The sequence below is a fragment of the Oncorhynchus clarkii genome, chromosome 17 (assembly GCF_045791955.1).
Source record: "Oncorhynchus clarkii lewisi isolate Uvic-CL-2024 chromosome 17, UVic_Ocla_1.0, whole genome shotgun sequence".
In the NCBI taxonomy this organism is placed as follows: Eukaryota; Metazoa; Chordata; class Actinopteri; order Salmoniformes; family Salmonidae; genus Oncorhynchus; species Oncorhynchus clarkii.
This window is the reverse complement of record NC_092163.1, coordinates 2,973,176-2,996,045: the sequence shown is the minus strand read 5'-3', so window position 1 is coordinate 2,996,045 and position 22,870 is coordinate 2,973,176. Positions and strand designations below refer to the sequence as shown.

Below are 22,870 nucleotides of genomic sequence, written 5' to 3'. Positions count from 1 at the left end.
TGTTCAACAGTCTTGTAAAGATAGGGGGGTTGACTGGGACAGGCAATGTAAAATCCATGTTTTAAGGAAAAGTTTTTGTAAAACAAGCACCTTACATTGGATCATCTTGAAACTTTCTCTCTAAAGCTACCTTTCATCAAGGTTTTATATGGTCTGTTGGTTTCTCTCTTTTCATTGGCAGAATCATTTGTCAGTGTTATGATATTCATAACATCCATATCCACCAGTCTATCTTCCTGTCAACTAACAGAACTCTGCTGGTTGTCCTGGTAACAGATACCAGTGGGCAGATCTATTGTATTTGTTCAAACTAAACTACAGCACTTACTTTGATGAGTCAAATCTGATCCTTGCATCTCTTCTCCTCCTCTCACAGTTCCACTCAGCCCCGTTGTTTTCCTGCAGTCCACCAGCAGCACAGACAACCTCTTCATACCCAGCAGTAAGGCACTACTGGGAGAGGTACGACACGGGGACTCCGGGAGGGAGGAAGGGCTAGCGTTGTCCTGGTAACCATAAAGAGGGGACACAGACACATATCATTATGGATGCTGATGTCACTGTTGTCATGAAGTGCTCTACAGAAACCCAGCCCAGACCCAGAGAGAGCAAGCTGTATGCTAGACCAGACCAAGCTGTACCATCTGGTGTTCTGATCTGGAGAGACTCTTCTCTTCCTCGTCAGCATCAGGATGTTGTTGAGGCTCCCCAGAGGATCCACAATAGTCATGTCTCTCTCCTGTGTGAATGAGGACATCAAACAGATGGTAAACGTATGACCTTCTATTACAATCACAGAGTCTTACAAGAGGCATGAATATGTCTATTCCTACAGTAAGAATGCCCATTAAAAACCCCACATTAGTTCAACAACTGCATAGTTTGTGTCCATGGTTGTAAGACAGTACTCACGGGTGTTAATCGGATATTCTGATTCCTCCTCCTCTTTAATTGAGATATCCTCCTCTTCCTCTTTTACTCCAAAAGGTTCTTCCTCTTCTTTCAATGTTATGGAATCTTCCTCCTTTTTGATTCTGAAAGGTTCTACCTCCTCCTCGTCCACAGTGACAACGTCTTTCCCATCTTCCTCTTTCACTGTAATATCATCCTCTTCTTATTTCAATGTGATAGCTTCCTCTTCCTCCCTTTTCATCCTGAAAGCTTCTTCCTCTCCTTTCACCAGAGGTCCTTTCTCCGTCGAGTTTAGTGAGCTCATGCTCCGGGCGATTAGCCTCGTGCACTATCAATTTAACACATTTGCTAATTTAACAAACAAATTACGTTTAAAAGAACTAGTAGATACGTATTTGTGTTATAAACACTAAGATTAATATACACAAGATTGGTCTAAAGAGCTTCAATGTTTCAGTTTTATGTTCGCTACAAACCACCGCGTTGATTGAATCATAGGCCTTTTGTCGCTGTTGAAGAAGCCTCCAGTTCCGTCCACTAGATTATACGTCACGCATAAAGCATCACCTCAAATACTTATATCGCCATCTGCTGACTGGAGAGGGTGGCACAGATTAGAAAACAATGTCATAACAAGTAATTTTAAAACAACCAGATGTTATGTTTTCTCTTACTTCTTACAGCCAATACTTTCCTCCAGGGCTGACCTGCCCATTAGGCAGGATCAGGTGACAGATTGAAGAGGGTGGCATATTCCGAGCTAAATTGACAAAGGTTCATCGCTAACAACACATAATAATAACATGCCACATAATGCTGCCCAAATGCAATGAAAACTTCTCTCACTCAGTGGCATATGGTCTATTTAGGTGAGTGTTGCTGTTGCCACATGAAGCAGTGCCCACTTTGTTTAAGGACAGATAGGACGTGGACAGATAGGGCTCTACCTTTGTAGAGGACATGCCCCTTTGCCCTTACAGTCTCTGAAGTGCCCTTTTGGGTGGTGGTATAATCTGTATTCATTTTTGGTCATAGTTATTCTAAACCAACTGCCTGTAAGTCATTGTTAAATTCACCTACCTGAATATCTTACAGGTAGACCCTCTTTCACTCTCTCATCATGTCACAAGCTGTCAGGCTCCCAGAGGCAGGGCAATAAAAGGCCCCAGCTCACTCAACTGCCCCTCCCTCTCAAACAGCCATCAACCCAGAACATCCTGAAGACATAACATCTAAAAGATAATCTAGGAAGCCTTTCTTCCTCATGGAGCTTTTCAAAAGTGAGGTGAATATTCAATGTGATGTTTGTACAGTGCATTCGTAAAGTATTCAGACCCCTTGACTTTCTCCACATTTTGTTAAGTTACAGCCTTATTTTAAAATTGATTTTTTTAAATTACATATTCCAAACTGGTTCTCTATCAGCAATCTACACAATGCCCCATTCTGAGAAAGCAAAACAGTTTTTTTTTTAAAATGTAGCTAATTTATTAAAAGATAAAAAACAGAAATACCTGATCTACATAACAGTAATTATTCAGACCCCTTGCTATGAGACTGTCAGAGCAAAAACCAAGCCATGAGGTCGAAGGAATTGTCTGTAGAACTTTGAGACAGGATTACGTTGAGGCACAAATCTTGGGAAGGGTACCAAAACACTTCTGCAGTTTATTATAGGACCCTAAGAACACACTGTGGTGAAGAAGGTGCAACAGAGCCTCTTCAACATCAGGAGGCACCTAAAACCCTCACACAGTTTTACAGATGCACAATGAAAGGACCTCAAGAACACACTGTGGTGAAGAAGGTGCAACAGAGCCTCTTCAACATCAGGAGGCACCTAAAACCTTCACGCAGTTTTACAGATGCACAATGAAAGGACCCCAAGAACACACTGTGGTGAAGAAGGTGCAACAGAGCCTCTTCAACATCAGGCTTGTCACCTAAAACCCTCAAACAGTTTTACAGATGCACAATGAAAGCATCCTGTCGGGCTGTATTACAATACAAGCCATAGAAAGTTGTTAGCAATTTCAGTTTAATCCACCAGAAAAGACAGAACAAATAATACTACAAAAAAATTATGGTTACTAATTGATACAAAAATTAAAGTAAAATTGAATACATAAAAAAGGTATAATCTTTGTAAATTATATCATAAATAGGACTGGTGGAGTTGTCACACATGCAGCTAACAGAAATATATGGAAATGTCTACACTACCCAAAATTACAACCAACTAATTGCAGCATTACCACAAAAATGGTGTCAAGGGGAAAAAGTAAGACACTTGTCTGTCAGTCCTGCATTAAAGACCAACATTGGTTAAAGAAAATGATGAATGACGCCGGATTCAAAACTTTGAATTTTTCAATTTGAATTATTATATAAAATTCTTGCAACCAAGCTACATATGGACAGTACTAAAACAAATGATCTAATGATTATGTCTCTTCACAGCCAAATCTGCAGAGAGGTTCATTGTATATATAGAACATTGTATTGGTTTTGGTCGCATGTCAAGGAATGGCAACATTTACCTGGAGCTAACTCTGCAGACAGCACTACTGGGTGATTTGAAAAGTCATAGTCAATTGATCAATTATAGATTAATACTTTTAGAAAACATGTTTATTTTTAATTTACTATCTGCAGCAACTATGAGAATATAAAGGTCAAGAACTTTTGAAACAGCACAGTTAAAAATATATGGCAAATAGAAATCAAATGGGGTGGTCTTCAGAGATAGATGGGAGAGGTTTAGGGTAACTGAAGGATAGGACTGGATGGTCTTCAGAGATAGATGGGAGAGGTTTAGGGTAACTGAAGGATAGGACTGGATGGTCTTCAGAGATCGATGGGAGAGATTTAGGGTAACTGAAGGATAGGACTGGATGGTCTTCAGAGATCGATGGGAGAGATTTAGGGTAACTGAAGGATAGGACTGGATGGTCTTCAGAGATAGATGGGAGAGGTTTAGGGTAACTGAAGGATAGGAGTAAAAACAAACTAAATATAACTATTGAATAACACATTGTCTGTAAAATGTACATAGTTTGTATAAGCTGGACATAGAAGCCTGAAAGTTGTTGTGCATTAGTTTCCTCCAATCAGGGAAGGGGTGATAGGGTTAGTGGAAAACAAAGGAAAATATATGTTTATACATACAGTGCCTTTAGAAAGTATTACAAATGTATATATTTTTTAAACAGAAATAACTTATTTACATAAGTATTCAGACCCGTTGCTATGAGAATCGAAATTGAGCTCAGGTGCATCTTGTTTCCATTGATCATCCTTGAGATGTTTCTACAACTTGATTGGAGTCCACCTGTGGTAAATTCAGTTGATTGGACATGAGTTTGAAAGGCACATACCTGTCTATATAAGGTCCCACAGTTTACAGCGTAAGTCAGTGCAAAAAACCAAGCCATGAAGTGGAAGGAATTGTCCGTAGAGCGCCGGCACAGATATGGGGAAGGGAGACAACAACAAAAAATATGCCGCATTGAAGTTCCCAAAGAACACAGTGGCTACCATCGTTCTTAAAAGGAAAAGTTTGGAACCACCAAGGCTCTTCCTAGAGCTGGCCGCCTGGCCAAACTGCGCAATCAGGGGAGAAGGGCCTTGGTCTGGGAGGTTACCAATAACCTGATGGTCACTCTGACAGAGATATAGAGTTCCTCTGTGGAAATGGGAGACACCAACACTTGCCTAAATAGCCCATATGCCACCATAGGAAGTGTTATGTGTTGTACACGATGAGCCTTGGTCAATTTAGCTCAGAGTATGCCACACTATTCTATCTGTCACCTTTAAAAAAAATGTTTTCACCTTTATTTAACCAGGTAGGCTAGTTGAGAACAAGTTCTCATTTACAACTGCGACCTGGCCAAGATAAAGCATGGCAGTGTGAACAGACAACACAGAGTTACACATGGAGTAAACAATTAACAAGTCAATAACACAGTAGAAAAAAAGAGAGTCTATATACATACCTAATCCTGCCTAATAGGCAGGCCAATCCTGGAGGAAAGTATTGGCTGTAAGAAGTAAGAACATAACATCTGGTTATTTTTAAATGACTTCTTATGACATTGCTTGCCAGACTGAACATTGAATTCATATTTTCCAGTCTGCGTTACCCACTCCAGTCAGCAGATGGCGATATTAATTTTTCAGGTGATGCTTCTAGTGGACGGGACAGGAGGCTTCTTCAACCGCGACAAAAGGCTTCTGATTTAACCACGCTGTGCTTTGCTAGCAAACCTAAAACCGAAACATTGGAGCTCTTTAGACCAATCTTGTGTATATTACTCTTAGTGTTTTCAACATATTTCTGTTTACATATCTACTGGTTCATTTAAACGTAATTTGCTTGTTAAATTAGCAAATGTGTTACATTGATACTGCACTAGGCTAATCTCCCGGAGCATAAACTCACTAATCTAGACGGAGAAAGAAACTGGTGAAAGGAGGCAAAGAAGCTTGAAGAATGAATATGGAGGCTATCACATTGAAACAAGAGGATGATATTACAGTGAAAGAGGAATATGGGAACGAGGTTGTCAAAGTGGAAAAAGAGGTAGAACCTTACAGAATCAAAAAGGAGGAAGATGCCGTAAAATTGAAAGAGGAGGAAGACCCTTTTGGAGTAAAAGAGGATATCTCAATAAAAGAGGAAGACGTTTTGGGAGTGAAAAATGAGACTGAAGATCCGATTACCACCAGTGAGTACTGTCTTAAAAACGGGCACAAACTATGCAGTTGTTTTTAAAGGGGCATTATACTGAAGTTCTACACTTGAATATGTTGTTCAGTACTGTAGGAATTGTTTATTAAGGGGCAATCTGCCATTGGTACATATATTTTTGGAACTTCAAAAATTGATTTATTGAATTCTCTATGAGCCTCAACAACATCCTGATGCTGACGAAGTAGAGAAGAGTCTCTCCAGATCAGAACACCAGATGGTACAGCTTGGTCTGGTCTAACATACAGCTTGCTCTCAGGGTCTGGTCTGGGCTTATGTAAAGCACTTTTTCAACAGTGACATCAGCTTCCATAATGATATGCGTCTGTGTCCCCTCTTTATGGTTACCAGGACAACGCTAGCCCCTCCTCCCTCCCGGAGTCCCCGTTTCGTGCCTCTCCCGGTAGTACCTTACTGCTGGGTAGGAAGAGGTTGTCTGTGCTGCTGGTGGACTGCAGGAAAACAACGGGGCTGAGTGGAACTGTGAGAGGAGGAGAAGAGAAGAAAGGATCAGATTTGACTCATCAAAGTAAGTGCTGTAGTTTAGTTTGAACAAATATAATAGATCTTCCCACTGGTATCTGTTACCAGGACAACCAGCGGAGTTCTGTTAGTTGACATGAAGATGGACTAGTATCTTTTACCAGTGGGGCTGTCCCCGACTAATAAAAATCTTGTTTGACTTTAGCCACCTGTTCTTTTCACCAATCAATTGGTGCACATTTTAAACATGTATTTCTATATATACACTACCGTTGAAGAGTTTGGGGTCACTTAGAAATGTCCTTGTTTTTGAAAGAAAATCATTTTTTTGGTCCATTAAAATAACATCGACAATCAAAGCCACAAATGCTGATGCTCCAGATACTCAACTAGTCTAAAGTAGGCCAGTTTTATTGCTTCTTTCATCAGAACAGTTTTCAGCTGTGCTAACATAATTGTAAAAGCGTTTTCTAATGTTCGATTCGCATTTTAAAATTATAAGCTTGGATTAGCTAACACAACATGCCATTGGAACACAGGACTGATGGTTGCTGATAATGGGCCTCTGTAGATAATAATGGGCCTCTGTAGATAATAATGGGCCTCTGTAGATAATAATGGGCCTCTATGTAGATAATAATGGGCCTCTATGTAGATAATAATGGGCCTCTGTAGATAATCAGCCATTTTCCGCTACAACATTAGCAATGTCTACACTGTATTTATGATAAATGTAATGTTATTTTAATTGACAAAAGGACATGTATATCCTAACACGATCCGTGTTGTAAACAGTATTCTGCATGAATTCCGACTCTTTCAACTTGCAACAAAACAATTTTTTTAAATCAAATTTTGTTAGCAATCAAACATAGCTTAACACGGTCAAGTTCGGTTTCTGTGCAATCCTCAGACACTCTAGAAGGCAACCAAACATGTTTCATGATTCTACATTACGTATTGGCTATACAAGACCTGAATTAGCCCATGAAGGTTCTTGGACCAATGACATCCTATCGTTTTGAAACCTAGCTAGATAGCCAATGAGCTAGGATTTCCAGCAGTATGTGAACGCCGTTTGTAGGACAAACAGTAATCATGCTAGAGCTGTGCACAACAGAGTTCATTCTCTGGTGAAAGGAAACCAGATGCACGGTAGTTTACGTTTCACAGCAGTTCGTTCTCTTCTACAGACTTCTCAAGTCTGAAAAAGTTAAACATGGTTAGCCATGATGATGATGATGATATTATTGCAGAAATTGACCAGGAGAGTGACACAGAAGGAATGGATGAGGACTCTGAGGGTGACCAAAGTTTTGATTCCAGCGCGGAAGAAATGTTTTTGGAAGGAGAAGATCCACTTTTTGATCAGTAAGTAAAACAAGTTTTTACTTCTCATGCTAATGCAGTTGTTTAAATGGTTGCATATTTATTTATATATACACACACACACACAGTCAAAGTTTACATACACTTAGTTTGGAGTCCTTAAAACTCGTTTTTCAACCACTCCACAAATTTCTTGTTAACCTCTCTGGTACAAGTGCGTCCCACCTCATCAACAGCCAGTGAAATTTCAGGGCGCCAGATTAAAAACAACAGAAATCCCATTATTAAAATTCCTCAAACATACAAGTATTATACACCATTTTAAAGATAAACTTGTTGTAAATCCAGCCATATTGTCCTGTTTCAAATAGGCTTTACGGCGAAAGCACACCAAACAATTGTTAGGTCAGACCCTAGCCACAGAACCATACAGCCATTTTCCAACCAAGGAGAGGTGTCAGAAATAGCGATTAAAATTAATCACTTACCTCTGATCATCTGGTGTCACTCCCAGGTCTCCATGTTAAACAATAAATGTTTGTTTTGTTCGATAATGTAGTTTGTGAACAGCTGTGATAAAACTGTCGGTGGTTTCACTCTGCTCCTGTATATTAAACCTAGCTCTCTCAAAAATAATGTCGTGTCTCCCTACAAAATGCGTTTCAAAATAGTCTTTAACGGCACTGTAGTTAACCTGTTGAATCTAGGGGGCAGTATTTTCATTTTTGGAAAAATAACGTTCCCAAAGTAAACAGGCTATTTTGTCAGGACAAGATGCTAGAATATGCATATAATTGACAGCTTAGGATAGAACACACTCTAAATTTTCAAACTGTAAAAATATTGTCTGAGTATAACAGAACTGATATTGCAGGAAGGGACTCTTATTTAGAAAGCTCTGCGTTCCTATGCGTCCCTATTGAGCAGTGAATGAGATATCAACCAGATTCCTTTTTCTATGGCTTCCCTAATGTGTCTAGTGTCACAATACATAGTTTCAGGCTTTTATTTTGAAAAATGAGCCTGAACGTCAACATTGCGTCAGTGGTCAGCTGGAGTCTCTCAGTGTTTTGTGCGTAAAAGACAAATGCGGCCATTGATTCTCTCTTTCCTACTAAGAAGCCATCTGTCCCGGTTGATATATTATCGAATAGATATTTGAAAAACACCTTGAGGATTGATTATAAACAAAGTTTGCCATGTTTGTCGTGACCACAATTTCCGGTTGAATTTTCAGCCAAACGTGAAGAACTAACAGAGTTATATCGGCTACAAAAATATTATTTTTGGAAAAAAGGAACATTTGCTATCTAACTGGGAGTCTCGTGAGTGAAAACATCCGAAGCTCATCAAAGCGCCTGATCCATTTTGGCCAGTTTTGAATGTCCATTCAAGCAAAATTCTCCGGGGGACTAATGTGAAATCCGTCAGCACAAGCCACTGGCCTGTCCGTGTTTGCGCCAGAGCCCGTTGAACTTGGAGTCGCAAACCCTGAAATCCCGCCAGCTTCTTCCTCTTGCAACAGTCCTTGCTCGTTAGCTAGCAAAATGATGATATGCGCTGTTTTATCTCCAACACTGTCCCCTCCCTGCTTTGAAACAGTCTGAATGTATGAATTACTTGGTCCTTCACATTTATGTGAATTTCACAACCACTTCTGACACCATGTAGTATGATCTAAAATAAGGACGCGCAACAACGAGGTTCTAGCTCCAGCCTGTTTATTAACCTAACCCTCGCATGTCCTACATAGGTACGGATACCCCCAAGGGACATCTTCAATCCTCAGGTTGTTTTTGTCATAAATAATTAAATAATATTTCAACCGGAGAAAAGCTTTGTCAATAGAAAAGGAGAAACAAGAAAGACGCGCTTGGCTCATGTCTGGAAATGTCCACTGTCCTCTCATTGAAAGTGCTGTATCGCCCTCACTTTTCAGAGTAAAAGCCTGAAACAATGCCTAAACACTGGTCACATGTAGAGGAAGCCATAGAGCTCGTGAACTGGGTCCTAAGTCTTTGTATGGTGGATAGGCTAACAGCCTTTCAAAATAATAGTACTTCCTGGTTGTATTATCCTCGGTTTTCCCCTGCCATATCCATTCTGTTATACTCGCAGACATTATTTTAACAGTTTTGGAAACTTTAGTTTTCTACCCAAATCTACTAATTATATGCATACCCTAGCTTATGGACCTGAGTAGCAGACAGTTTAAAAACCTGTCTAGGACAGGCGTTCCTCTAGGGAAACGTTTCAACAGAAATTGCCCGAAATGTCATTATTATAAGTATTTAACTTGAATTAAATCAGAAGTGCAATACACCAAATGAAAGCTAAACCTCTGGTTAATCTAGCCACCATGTCAGAATTCAAAAAGCTTTACTGCAAATGTGATTATCGATCAGAAATAGCAATAAAATTCATCAATTACCTTTTGAAGATTTTCTTCTTTTGGCAACACTAAAGGTCACGACAAAACAATAGTGTCGTTTTGTTCGATATAATCCATTTTTATAGCCTAACAGGAAACACTTTGTAAACGGCTTGTCGTAAATTCCGTGTCCTTCAACTTTGGACGTAACGTTCGATGTAATTACTCAATCTAAACGGACGTTTATCGAGTCATGTTTGGTTTCATTGCATTCCTCTGTTTGTTAGTAAAACAACCACACTTCATGGTTCTTTTCCGGGACATATTGACCGAAAGGAACTGATTTGAACACGGCAAACAATGACCTAATTGCGCACCAATGATATGATCGGTTCTTCGTTGATTGACTGTATTTCGGACCAATGACCACTGATCGTCTTGAAATCTAACTGGGTAGATAGCCAATGAGCTCAGGTAAACGACAACATGTGATGGTTCTATCCAGGAAGACTATCGTTTGTGGAAAACTCAAGCGTATAGACACAACCATTCGCCATTGAAAACTCTACGAGGCCACGCTGGTTACGTGCAGCATTTCAGAGAAGAATTATGGCAAGTAAATCTTTAAAATCGAAGGCAAAGACAAAGTATACAGATCTACACGATATCATTGATGAGATTGATAGAGATAGTGAGAGTGAATTACTACAAGATGAGTCAGACCAGACAGTGACTATTCTTTTGACTCTAAATGGAGAAGATTCTGTGTTGGATTGGTGAGTAACTTTGTTTGAAATGAATAATATCAAATATTATTCATTTGAGTTGTTTGAGATATATATATATATTTTTTGCCATATATAAAAATATGACTAGGACATGAATATAATAATATTTATATATATATATATAAAGTACACATATGTATAAAGTAAACATTGCTCTACATTGTGGTGTATCTGTGTGTCTGTATATATTACATATATTTTTACATGTCCATTCCATGTTTAGATAAAATACAACACCTCACCTTACTGGATGTTTACTTACTCTATATACAATCTGTGTCTGTTTTGTCTTTATTTCACAGTCCCAGCGATTCTGATTGGGAGCCCATACTGCCAAGGTGCAAATCCCCCACTGAAGCTGGTCCATCCGCCCGGCCATCAAGAGGTGTGGAGCCGGTGACAAAGAAGCGGAGGAAGGGAAGTGTGGAACCTGCTGGCAGTGCGGAGGAGGGTCGTTGGCACTCTGTGCTGGAGGAGGATGTGGCCCCACCGCCTCCAATTTTCAGACCAAAGAGGCCACCAGGTCCTCAGCTGGACATGAACTCCAAGTACAGCCCCATGCAACTTTTTCAGTTGTTTTTCACCTCGGCAGTTGTTGATTCCCTGGTGTTGAACACTAATAAGTATGGAGCTAAGAAGCAGGAAGGCAAGAAAGAGGCATGGAAGCCCATTTCCAGGTCAGATCTTTTTTGTTACTTTTCTATGGTCATTTACATGGGTCTTGTGAAGCTAAAAACCCTGAAGGACTACTGGAAATCTGCACCTCTTTATCAACTGCCTTTCCCATCCACGGTCATGTCATGCAAAAGGTTTCTGACAATCTCACGGGCACTTCATATCAGTGACCCAGAAGTTGATAAGGACAATGAGACGAAACGAGGCACGGCAAGGTTTGATAAGCTCTGCAAAATTAAACCTCTCTACCTCGACATCATTGAGGCCTGCAATACTTATTTTCAGCCTGCCCAGAACCTTTCCATAGATGAGAGGATGGTAGCCTCAAAGGCCAGAAATGGCCTAAAACACTACATGCGTAACAAACCGACTAAATTGGGTTACAAACTGTTTGTTTTGGCCGATTCTGCGAGTGCATACACGTGCAATTTTTTTGTCTATGAGGGTAAGAACAGTTGTGCGACCGGTAAGGGATTTAGCTATGACTCCGTTATGCAGTTATTAGATTTTCAGCTGCTAGGGAAGGGCTACAAACTGTTTGTGAATAACTTTTACACAAGCCCTACCCTGTTCACAGACCTGAGGAAGCTGGAGATGTGGGCCTGTGGCACCATTCAGACCAACAGAGTGGGCTTTCCGAAAACCAGGGTGAACGACATGCCTAAGCAGGCTGAGCGGGGTACCATGAGATGGATCCGTGAAGATGGCCTGCTGTTTGTGAAGTGGATGGACACCAGAGAGATGGCGATGTGCTCCACTATCCACAAGTCCTTCAGTGGTGATCACGTCGTCAGGCGTGTGAAGGACGCTTCAGGGGCATGGACCACCAAAAATGTCTCCATTCCAACTGCAGTAAAGGACTACAACAAGAGCATGGGGGGAGGTGTGGGCCTATCATATGCGCTGATAGGATACTATAATGTTCTCCACAAAAACATGAAATGGTACAAGACATTGTTTTATCATTTCATTGACATTGCTGTGGTGAATGCCTTCATCCTCCAGAAGGAAATGGCCAAGAGCTGTGGACAGCCCCCCATCTCACAGCTAGCATTCAGGGAGCAGCTCATCCAGGAGCTTGCTAGCTACAGCACTGTAGCACCTTCATTCCCCTCTACCTCTGTCCCTTCTGCTCCATCAACCAGTGGTGTGCACATGCTTAAATTCCTTATTGCAGGCAGGAATGAGTGCAAAAGGGGCTTAGTAAGGAGGCTTCGTTGTGCTCTTTGCAAAAAGAAATCCTCTGTCGGCTGCACCACCTGTTCAGTGACCCTCTGCTTCACAGCAGAAAGAGACTGCTATGGCATCAGCAGCAGAATATTGTGTAGAGGGTCTTCACATTATTGAACATTGAGTGTAAATAGTTACCCTTGTTATTTTCAATTTTTCCGGGTATGTTTGAATAATTTTTTGTATTTTGTATATAGTTATTTGCATCAATGTTTCGATGTTCCAATTCGGCCACTTGGGTACATTGTGAAGGACACCTGGGTGACTTCATGCTCAATGGCATGTACCTCACTCATTCCTGAAGGTATCTGTCTGAAACTTTGGTCAAATACTGTTGCCTACTTATGTTCTTATTTGAAATTAGCCCCAGTATCATAGCTGAATGTTTGGCTGTTCTTGTTTATTTTAAAGATGCGACAACGTTAAAAGAACAGAGAAACGCCTGTGTATTTTCTTCTACCAGATCTATGGTGTTATATTCTCCTACATTCAATTCACATTTACACAAACTTCAGAGTGTTTTCTTTCAAATGGTACCAAGACTATGCATATCCTTGCTTCTGGGCCTGAGCTACAGGCTGTTAGATTAGGGTATGTTTTCAGGCGGAAATTGCACAAAGTAACCCGAAGAGGTTTTTAATAAGATAAGGTAGGTTGAAAGGTTGGTCAGTTGTTTGATCTGTCAGTTGGTTGGTAGGGTCTGTCAGTTGGTTGGTAGGGTCTGTCAGTTGGTTGGTAGGGTCTGTCAGTTGGTTGGTAGGGTCTGTCAGTTGGTTGGTAGGGTCTGTCAGTTGGTTGGTAGGGTCTGTCAGCTGGTTGGTAGGGTCTGTCAGTTGGTTGGTAGGGTCTGTCAGTTGGTTGGTAGGGTCTGTCAGTTGGTTGGTAGGGTCTGTCAGTTGGTTGGTAGGGTCTGTCAGTTGTTTGGTAGGGTCTGTCAGTTGGTTGGTAGGGTCTGTCAGTTGGTTGGTAGGGTCTGTCAGTTGGTTGGTAGGGTCTGTCAGTTGGTTGGTAGGGTCTGTCAGTTGGTTGGTAGGGTCTGTCAGTTGGTTGGTAGGGTCTGTCAGTTGGTTGGTAGGGTCTGTCAGTTGGTTGGTAGGGTCTGTCAGTTGGTTGGTAGGGTCTGTCAGTTGGTTGGTAGGGTCTGTCAGTTGGGTTGTAGGGTCTGTCAGTTGGGTTGTAGGGTCTGTCAGTTGGTTGGTAGGGTCTGTCAGCTGGTTGGTAGGGTCTGTTAGTTGGTTGGTAGGGTCTGTCAGTTGGTTGGTAGGGTCTGTCAGTTGGTTGGTAGGGTCTGTCAGCTGGTTGGTAGGGTCTGTCAGTTGGTTGGTAGGGTCTGTCAGTTGGTTGGTAGGGTCTGTCAGTTGGTTGGTAGGGTCTGTCAGTTGGTTGGTAGGGTCTGTCAGCTGACAGACAGAAGATACATAATAAAGGAGAGACTGAGTAAGAAAGTGATCAGAGTAACCATAGCAACAGAGGACATGGTGTCAGCAGCAGCTCTCTACAAAACCTCAAATGTTGCATCACTTCCGGTGGGCCTCAGAGAGACACATCTAGATGGCCTCAAATCTTCCCTTGGACAGATATAAATGAGCTGTTGGCTAAATCTGGTGCTACGCATCACTTCTGAGACTTCTGACACCATTGAAATCAGTAAGACATGAAAATTACCAGCACTCTGACTCTGTCCTGCACCAGGAGAGTCTAATGGAGGACAATCTAGAGAGAGAAAGATTTGTCCATTGCATGAACAGTTACAATTGATTTCCTCCAACATTACAGCATTTAATCTCACAGCACATTAGTTGTAATGTCTGAGATGAGAGATTCATCATACCTGCTCTTGATGAAGAGTGACCACTGATATTTCAAGGTGTCAGGATGTTGTAGAGACGTTTGGGAGGGTTGTGAAGGTGTTTGTTGGGGATGTTGTAGAGAGGGTTGTGAAGGTGTTTGGGGATGTTGTAGAGAGGTTTGGGAGGGTTGTGAAGGTGTTTGTTGGGGATGTTGTAGAGAGGTTTGGGAGGGTTGTGAAAGTGTGTTCTCTATGTTGATCATCGGAACTCATTTGAAGGTAACCTATACACACACATGGAAGTACGGAGGTAGTTTTGTGTCCCCAAAAATAAGGGGTTAAATATATGTAAAACAATATAAAATATTACCTGAGCTTTCTTATATCGCCTAGATATAGGACAGACACTTCAAAACCTTATTACTTAAAGCAAATATATATGTATTTTTTTCCAGTTATTAAATGTGTTTTTCAATGCATTTCTATGGGCAATATTAGTAAAGCCCAAATTCAATATTTGATTTAAATATATATATATAAATATATATTCAGTACCAGTCAGAAGTTTGGACACACCAACTCATTGCAGGGTTTTTCTTTATTTTAACTTTTCTCTACATTACCAAGAGTGCAAAGCTGTCATCAAGGCAAAGGGTGGCTACTTTGAAGACTCTCAAACATAAAATATATTTAGATTTGTTTAACACTTTTTTGGTTACTACATGATTCTATATGTGTTATTTCATAGTTCTGATGTCTTCACTATTATTCTACAAAGCAGAAAAAAGTAAAAAAATAATGAAAATCTCTGGAATGAGTAGGTGTGTCCAAACTTTTGACTGGTACTGTATATATATATATATAAATAAATAAATTAAATATTGAATTTGGGCTTTACTAACATTGCCCATAGAAATGCATTGAAAACACATTTAATAACTGGATTTTTCTTTTTTAAGGATTAAGGTTTTGAAGTGTCCAAACTTTTGACTGGTATTACACACATATATATATATATTTATACCTAAAGGGGTCCTAGAATTAAAAATCAAACAGCTAAATAATCCACAGTATGGCCATCTTAAAACAATTCCAACCAATAAAATACAGCTAAATTTGGAGAGGACAGCATTCGGAAATCCAGATTTTGTTACGTTACACCGACGTCAGACCCTTTACTCTGTACTTTGTTGAAGCACCTTTGGCAGTGATTACAGCCTCAAGCCTTCTTGGGTATGACAACACAAGCTTGGCACACCTGTATTTGGGTAGCTTCTCCCATTCTTCTCTGCAGATCCTCTCAAACTCTGTCAGGTTGGATTGGGAATGTTGCTGCACAGCTATTTTCAGGTCTCTCCAGAGATGTTCGATCAGGTTTAAGTCCGGGCTCTGGCTGGGTCAGAGACTTGTCCTGAAGTCACTCCTGTGTTATCTTGGCTGTGTGCTTAGGGTCGTTGTCCTGTTGGAAGGTGAACCTTCGCCCCAGTTTGAGGTCCTGAGATCTCTGGAGCAGGTTTTCATCAAGGATCTCTCTGTCCTTTACTCTGTTCATCTTTGCCTGCGTTGTGACTAGTCTTCCAGTCCCTGCCGCTGAAAAACATCCTCACAGCATAATTCTGCCACCACCATGCTTCACCGTAGGGAGGGTGCCAGGTTTCCTCCAGACGTCACGCTTGGCATTCAGGCCATTGTACAATCTTGATTTCATCAGAACAGAGAATCCTGTTTCTCATGGTCTGAGAATCTTTTGGGTGCCTTTTGGCAAACTCTAAGTGGGCTGTCATGTGCCTTTTACTGAGGAGTGGCTTCCGTCTGGCCACTCTACCATAAAGGCCAGACTGGCAGAGTGCTGCAGAGGTGGTTGTCCTTCTGGAAGGTTCTCCCATCTTCACAGAGATGTCCAGCCTTTCAAAGCACTTCATGGCTACATACGTGAGTGACATGGGTCGGTAGTCATTTAGGTAGGTTACCTTGGTGTCCTTGGGCACAGGGACTATGGTGGTCTGCTTGAAACATGTTGGTATTACAGACAGGGAGAGGTTGAACATGTCAGTGAAGACAGTTGCCAGTTGGTCAGCGCATGCTCGGAGTACACGTCCTGGTAATCCGTCTGGCCCTGCGTTGTGATCTGAAGACCCATGCCAAACCTTTTCAGTCTCCTATGGGGGATTAGGGTTTGTCGTGCCCTCTTTATATAGCCAAATTATTTTTCACTCAGGAAGCTCCGGTAAACAGTGGTTGTATTTGCACTACTGCCACCACCAGGCCTGGAGTCCATTTTGACTTTGTTGATAGCTAGCCATGTTAGCTAGCCGTGTTAGCTAGCTGTCCGGCTAAAGACGTAGCAGCTAGCTGGCTACTGATCAACCTATTGTGTGTATTGAACATTTGTATTAGACTGGACAGCTAGCTAACTAGCTACCGATCAACCTATTGTGTGTATTGAACATTCATATTGGACAGCCTAACCTATAGAGTAGCACCACCACCCAGCCCATTCTCTTCTTGAAGTCAAAGCCACAGTGTATTGTTGCTATAGGAGTTTATGATTAATGATCCTATTCATTATAAGCCACACTAAGATGTCACCATACTTTTCATTTAAAGCCCCACTATGTAAGACATACATCATCAGAGTGGGCCTCCAACTTAAATGTAATCAATGAAGCAAATGCATCACATGTGAACATCACATGATTATCGGAGGGGTGTATTATGACATCAGATAGAACTACTCAGACATTCCAAATCAGGCTTCATCCATATCATGAAGGTGGATATTGATCAACCATTTCCAAAGTAATGACCGGGCTGATGGAAACAGGATATGCCTGTACACTTTTCTAAATGCCGACAGACGATTTGTTACTTCGTTTGACATGGTGGGGTCTTTTTGTGTCAGTAAAAATGTATAAATGAGAAATGGCGGCATTAATCCTTTATGCGCAAATATTGATTTAATAACGATATCTTAGTTAACTTGGAGTCACGCGATGATATATTGTGTGGTCCTCCCACTACGACTTGGGAACCCATGCAGTTTATTAGGCTACAGATTAAATAAATGATGAACTTCACAGGGTGGTGAAAGTGGAGGTGATGAGCTTGATGCTCCTTTCCAATACATTTTGATGGTCTTCTTCTGGTGACATGATGATGATTGATGCTTGGTTGCCATTTGACAAATAAAATAATGTCGCTCTTATCCATAATAATCTCATCATGTAGGTAGCCTACCAACACTGTATCTGTGAGCTGTTGGCTACAGTGCATGGGACAAGAGGACTTTTGCTATATAACTCAACGGTTTTTCAAAACCCTCAGTAGAGTTGAAAATGCAATGGAAACCCATTCAACTTGCATTTTTCATTCAGTACATGGGAATTCAACAGGAAAACATTTTTTACGTGCACTACGTCATCACGCAAAGACTTTTATCCGCAATAAACCAGTTTGATGCAAACATTTCCGGTGGGAAAATGCATATATTGTTTTATGCAGATTTGAGAATATTCACATGAAAATCTGTCGCAAATTGCATGGAAATGTAGCTACTAATGTGGATATTGATCCAACACCTGCCGCTTATTCAAACCAGCCCACTGGGCACAGACGTCTAGTTTCTATTTACATTTCTTTGATTCGTCAACTAAAGTGAATTCAACATTAAATCAACACAAAATGTCACCTGTCATTGGATTTAGGTTGCCAGTTGGGTGAAACACAGAATGTCACCAGTTACCAGTTACCAACTGGTTACCAGTTGTTTGAAAATTAATAAAAAATACCTTATGTAGATGGATTTTTACAAATCCAATCCGTTTTCCAAATTGATCAAACATCACATGGATTTGTTTTGTTAATATCAAATCAAATCAAATGCTAATGGTCACATACACATGGTTAGCAGATGTTATTGGTGACATGCAGATGGTTAGCAAATGTTTTTGTTCACATACACATGGTTATCAGATGTTATTGGTCACATACACATGGTTATCAGATGTTATTGGTCACATACACATGGTTAGCAGATGTTATTGGTCACATACACATGGTTAGCAGATGTTATTGGTCACATACACATGGTTAGCAGATGTTATTGGTCACATACACATGGTTAGCAGATGTTATTGGTCACATACACATGGTTATCAGATGTTATTGGTCACATACACATGGTTAGCAGATGTTATTGGTCACATGCACAGGGTTAGCAGATGTTATTGTGAGTGTAGTGAAATGCTTGTGCTTCTAAGTCCAACAGTACAGCAGTATCAAACAGATAATATCTAACAAATTCCACAACTAAACCTAATACACATAATCCAGTAAAGGAATGGGAAATATAGAAGTATAAAACATGGATGAGCAGAAACACAGCAGCTAAGATGCAATATATAGTGAAGAATAGATAGTGAAGGATACATTATTTACAGTTGAAGCTAAAGATTACATACACTTAGGTTGGAGTCATTATAACTCATTTTTCAACCACTCCACACATTTCTTGTTAACAAAATATAATTTTGGCAAGTCGGTTAGGACATCTGTGTTAATGACACAAGTCATTTTTCCAACAATTGTTTACAGACAGATTATTTCACAATCCCAGTGGGTCAGAAGTTTAAATACACTAAGTTGACTGTGCCTTTAAACAGCCTTGGAAAATTCCAGGAAATGAGGTAGCTTTCGTAGCTTCTGATAGGCTAATTGACATCATTTGAGTTAATTGGAAGAGCACCTGTGTATGTATTTCAAGACCTACCTTGAAACTCAGTGCCTCTTTACTTGACATCATGGGAAAATAAATAAAAATCTGCCAAGATCTCAGAAAAAAAATGGTAGACCTCCACAAGTCTGGTTCATCCTTGGGAGCGATTTCCAAACGCCTGAAGGCGTCCTCTCGTCTGATGAAACAAAAATAGAACTGTTATAATGACCATCGTTATGTTTGGAGGAAAAAGGGGGATGCTTGCAAGCCGAAGAACACCATCCCCACCGTGAAGCACACAGGTGGCAGCATCACGTTGTGGGGGTGCTTCGCTGCAGGAAGGATTGGGGCACTTCACAAAATAAATGGCATCATGGGAGAGGAAAATTACGTGAATATATTGAAGCAACATCTCAAGACATCAGTCAGGAAGTTAAAGCTTGGTCGCAAATGGGTCTTTCAAATGGACAATGATGCCAAGCATACTTCCAAAGTTGTGGCAAATTGGCTTAAGGACAACAAAGTCCAGGTATTGGAGTGGGCATCACCACGCCCCGACCTTAATGCTATAGAAAACAGATCATTTTTACCCTTTTAAAAATAGTTATAGGGGGAGGTCCGGGGGATGTCAGTCTTTGAAAGGGTCATTGTAATATTTAAGATGTCCCCTTTACTGATGACCTAAACCTAAAAGTCAAGGGGTCTGAATACTTTCCAAAGAAACTGTAAGTGATTGAGGAGAGAGCATAATTGCTATATTCTAATTAAAATCATTGACCCATAAGGGACCACATGACCAAAGCCAGGCGTGACCCATGCAGAATTAAAACTATATTCATCTTAATGAGAAATATAATCTAATAAACAAATGTTTGCATAACCAAAGACATGAAAACGGGTGGGAACATTGTATTTAGCTAGGATTTCATAAGGCCAGGAATGTCATTGAGAATAACAATAGACAATAGTTAATGTTGCTAGTTTAGGGATGAAGATAGTGAAGGTTCATCAGTGTTAAGGATGTTTTTTAATTTGACGTGGAAACAATGTTTATTCAACCAGTGGGAGGCTTGTAAAAGCCCACAGGAAAGTGGAATGAGGAACTCTTCATTGAGACAATCATGAAACAGCAATCTGTGGGTGAGTTGTAGTGGATATTATAATATAAGGATCTGCTGGAGTCCAAGTCAAACCAAGATTCTTTATTTCTGAGCTCAGAGAGAACAGAGTTTGGTATTTGGTATTTTACTAGGATCCCTATTAGCTGTTGCAAAAGCAGCAGCTACCCCTCCTGCGGTCAACACAAAACATGACACAATTGTCACGTCTCTCGTCGGAAGGCATGGACCAAAGCGCAGCGTGGTAAGTGTTCATGATTTTTATTTAATCAAAACACATTTGAACAAAATAACAAAGAGAAGAACGAACAGTTCTGTAAGGCAAATCAACTATACAGAAAACAACTACCCAAAAAACACAGGTGGAAAAAGGCTGCCTAAGTATGATTCACAATTAGAGACAACGATAGACAGCTGCCTCCGATTGGGAACCACACTCGGCCAAAAACAGAAATACAAAAACACAGAAAAAGGAACATAGAATGCCCACCCTGGCCTAATCAAAATAGAGAATAAAAGCTTCTCTATGGCCAGGGCGTGGCAGCCGTTCTGTTCTGGGCCAGCTGCAGCTTTACTAGGTCTTTCCTTGCAGCACTGGACCACACGACTGGACAATAATCAAGACTAGACAAAACTAGAGCCTGCAGAACTTGCTTTGTGGAGAGTAGTGTCAAAAAAGCAGAGCATCTCTTTATTATGGCTAGACCTCTCCCCAGCTTTACAACCATTGAATCTATATGTTTTGACCATGACAGTTTACAATCTAAGGTAATGCCAAGTAATTTAGTCTCCTCAACTTGTTCAACAGCCACACAATTCATTACCATATTCAGCTGAGGTCTAGAACTTGAGGAATGATTTGTACTAAATACAATGCTCTTAGGTTTAGAGATGTTCAGGACCAGTTTATTACTGGCCACGCATTCCAAAACAGACTGCAACTCTTTGTTAAGGGTTTCAGTGACTTCATTAGGTGTGGTTGCTGGAGCTTATATAGTTGAATCATCAGCATACATGAACACACATGCTTTGTTTAATGCCAGTGGCAGGACATTGGTAAAAATAGAAAAGAGTAGAGGGCCTAGAGAGCTGCCCTGCGGTACATCACACTTCATATGTTTGACATTAGAGAAGCTTCCATTAAAAACACTCTGAGTTCTATTAGATAGATAGCTCTGAATCCACATTATGGCAGAGGTTGAAAAGCCATAGCACACACATTCCTAAACAACAGGTTATGGTCAATAATATCAAAGGCTGCACTGAAATCTAACAATAGAGCTCCCACAATCTTCTTATCAATTTCACTCAACCAATCATCAGCCATTTGTGTCAGTGCAGTACATGTTGAGTGCCCTTCTCTATAAGCATGCTGAAAGTCTGTTGTTCAGTTGTTTACAGAGAAATAGCATTGTATTTGTTCAAACACAATTTCCAACAGGTTGCTAAGAGCTGGCAGCAAGTTTATAGGTCTGCTGTTAGAACCAGTAAAGGCCGCTTTACCACTCTTGGGTAGGGGAATTTCTTTGGCTTCTGAGCCTTAACATATCTAACAGTCAGTTTCTTAACAGGTACATGTTTATCAATAATTGGAAGAAGCAATTTCATCTGGTAAAAACAGGTAAACACATTATAAGGCAACAATATAAGACAATGGGAGCACTGTGTATGTTCTCTGATGAGTTGTGAGTCAATGAGATGTGAAATATCAATATACACGCTAAGAGAAGTAATTTCTCTCTCCTGTGTGGATTCTCTAATGATGTTTAAGTGATTGTTATGAGTAATATGTTTTCCCAAAATCTAATCTTCTGTAAAGCCTTCTCCTCTGTGTCTCGTGTTCTTTCAGGCTTCCTAAATGGGCAAAAGCTTTGCACCCTGGGAGGAGTGGTAATGCATTTCCCCTCTGTGTATTTTCTCGTGTTGGTTCAGGTTGTTTTTCTGGCTAAAACTCCTTCCACACTGGGAGCAGTGGTAAGGCTTCTCCCCTGTGTGAATTCTCTGATGATGTTTCAGCCCCCCTGACTGTCTGAAAAACTTTCCACACTGGGAGCAGTAAAAAGGCTTCTCCCCTGTGTGTATTCTCTCATGCTCTTTCAGATCCCCTAACCAGTTGAAACACTTTCCACACTGGGAGCAGTAGAAAGGATTCTCCCCTGTGTGTATTCTCTCATGCCGTATCAGGTTCCCTAAAAGGTTAAAACTCTTTCCACACTGGGAGCAGTGGTAAGGCTTCTCCCCTGTGTGAATTCTCTCATGCCGTTTCAGCTCCCCTGACTGGTTGAAAAACTTGCCACACTGGGAGCAGTGGTAAGGCTTCTCCCCTGTGTGAATTCTCTCGTGCCGTTTCAGCTCCCCTGACTGGTTGAAAAACTTGCCACACTGGGAGCAGTGGTAAGGCTTCTCCCCTGTGTGAATTCTCTCGTGTCGTTTCAGGTTCCCTAAATCTTTAAAACTCTTTCCACACTGGAAGCAGTCATAAGGCTTTTCCCCTGTGTGTATTTTCTCATGTTGTTTCAGGTCCCATAACCGGTTACAACCCTTTCCACAGTGGGAGCACTGGTGTCGTCTTGCTGGTTTGGACGTCCCTGGCTCTGGTTCCTCTGAGTCTGGTCTTTCTCCTGCCAAAGACAGTGTTTTTTAAAATAGAGACCCGAATGAAATCTCCACATGATAAAACAACAGTGCTACGAGAGTAAATCCCAGAT

At 40.8% G+C, this 22,870-nt stretch overlaps 2 protein-coding genes across 2 annotated transcripts in view; one reads left to right on the top strand and one right to left on the bottom strand.

Annotated features, from left to right (window-relative positions):
- LOC139370044 (zinc finger protein 345-like) overlaps positions 1 to 22,870 on the top strand; it is a 637,497-nt gene that overhangs the window by 473,897 nt on the left and 140,730 nt on the right. The gene's annotated exons all lie outside the window — the stretch shown is intronic.
- Positions 1 to 22,870, bottom strand: part of LOC139370081 (zinc finger protein 271-like) — a 33,813-nt gene that overhangs the window by 5,489 nt on the left and 5,454 nt on the right. The window contains exons 4-5 of the mRNA XM_071109397.1: positions 22,109 to 22,783; positions 622 to 635 (exon numbers count right to left, since the gene is read on the bottom strand). Coding sequence (XP_070965498.1) covers positions 622 to 635; positions 22,109 to 22,783 — 689 coding nt within the window. The remainder of the gene's footprint in view (positions 1 to 621; positions 636 to 22,108; positions 22,784 to 22,870) is intronic.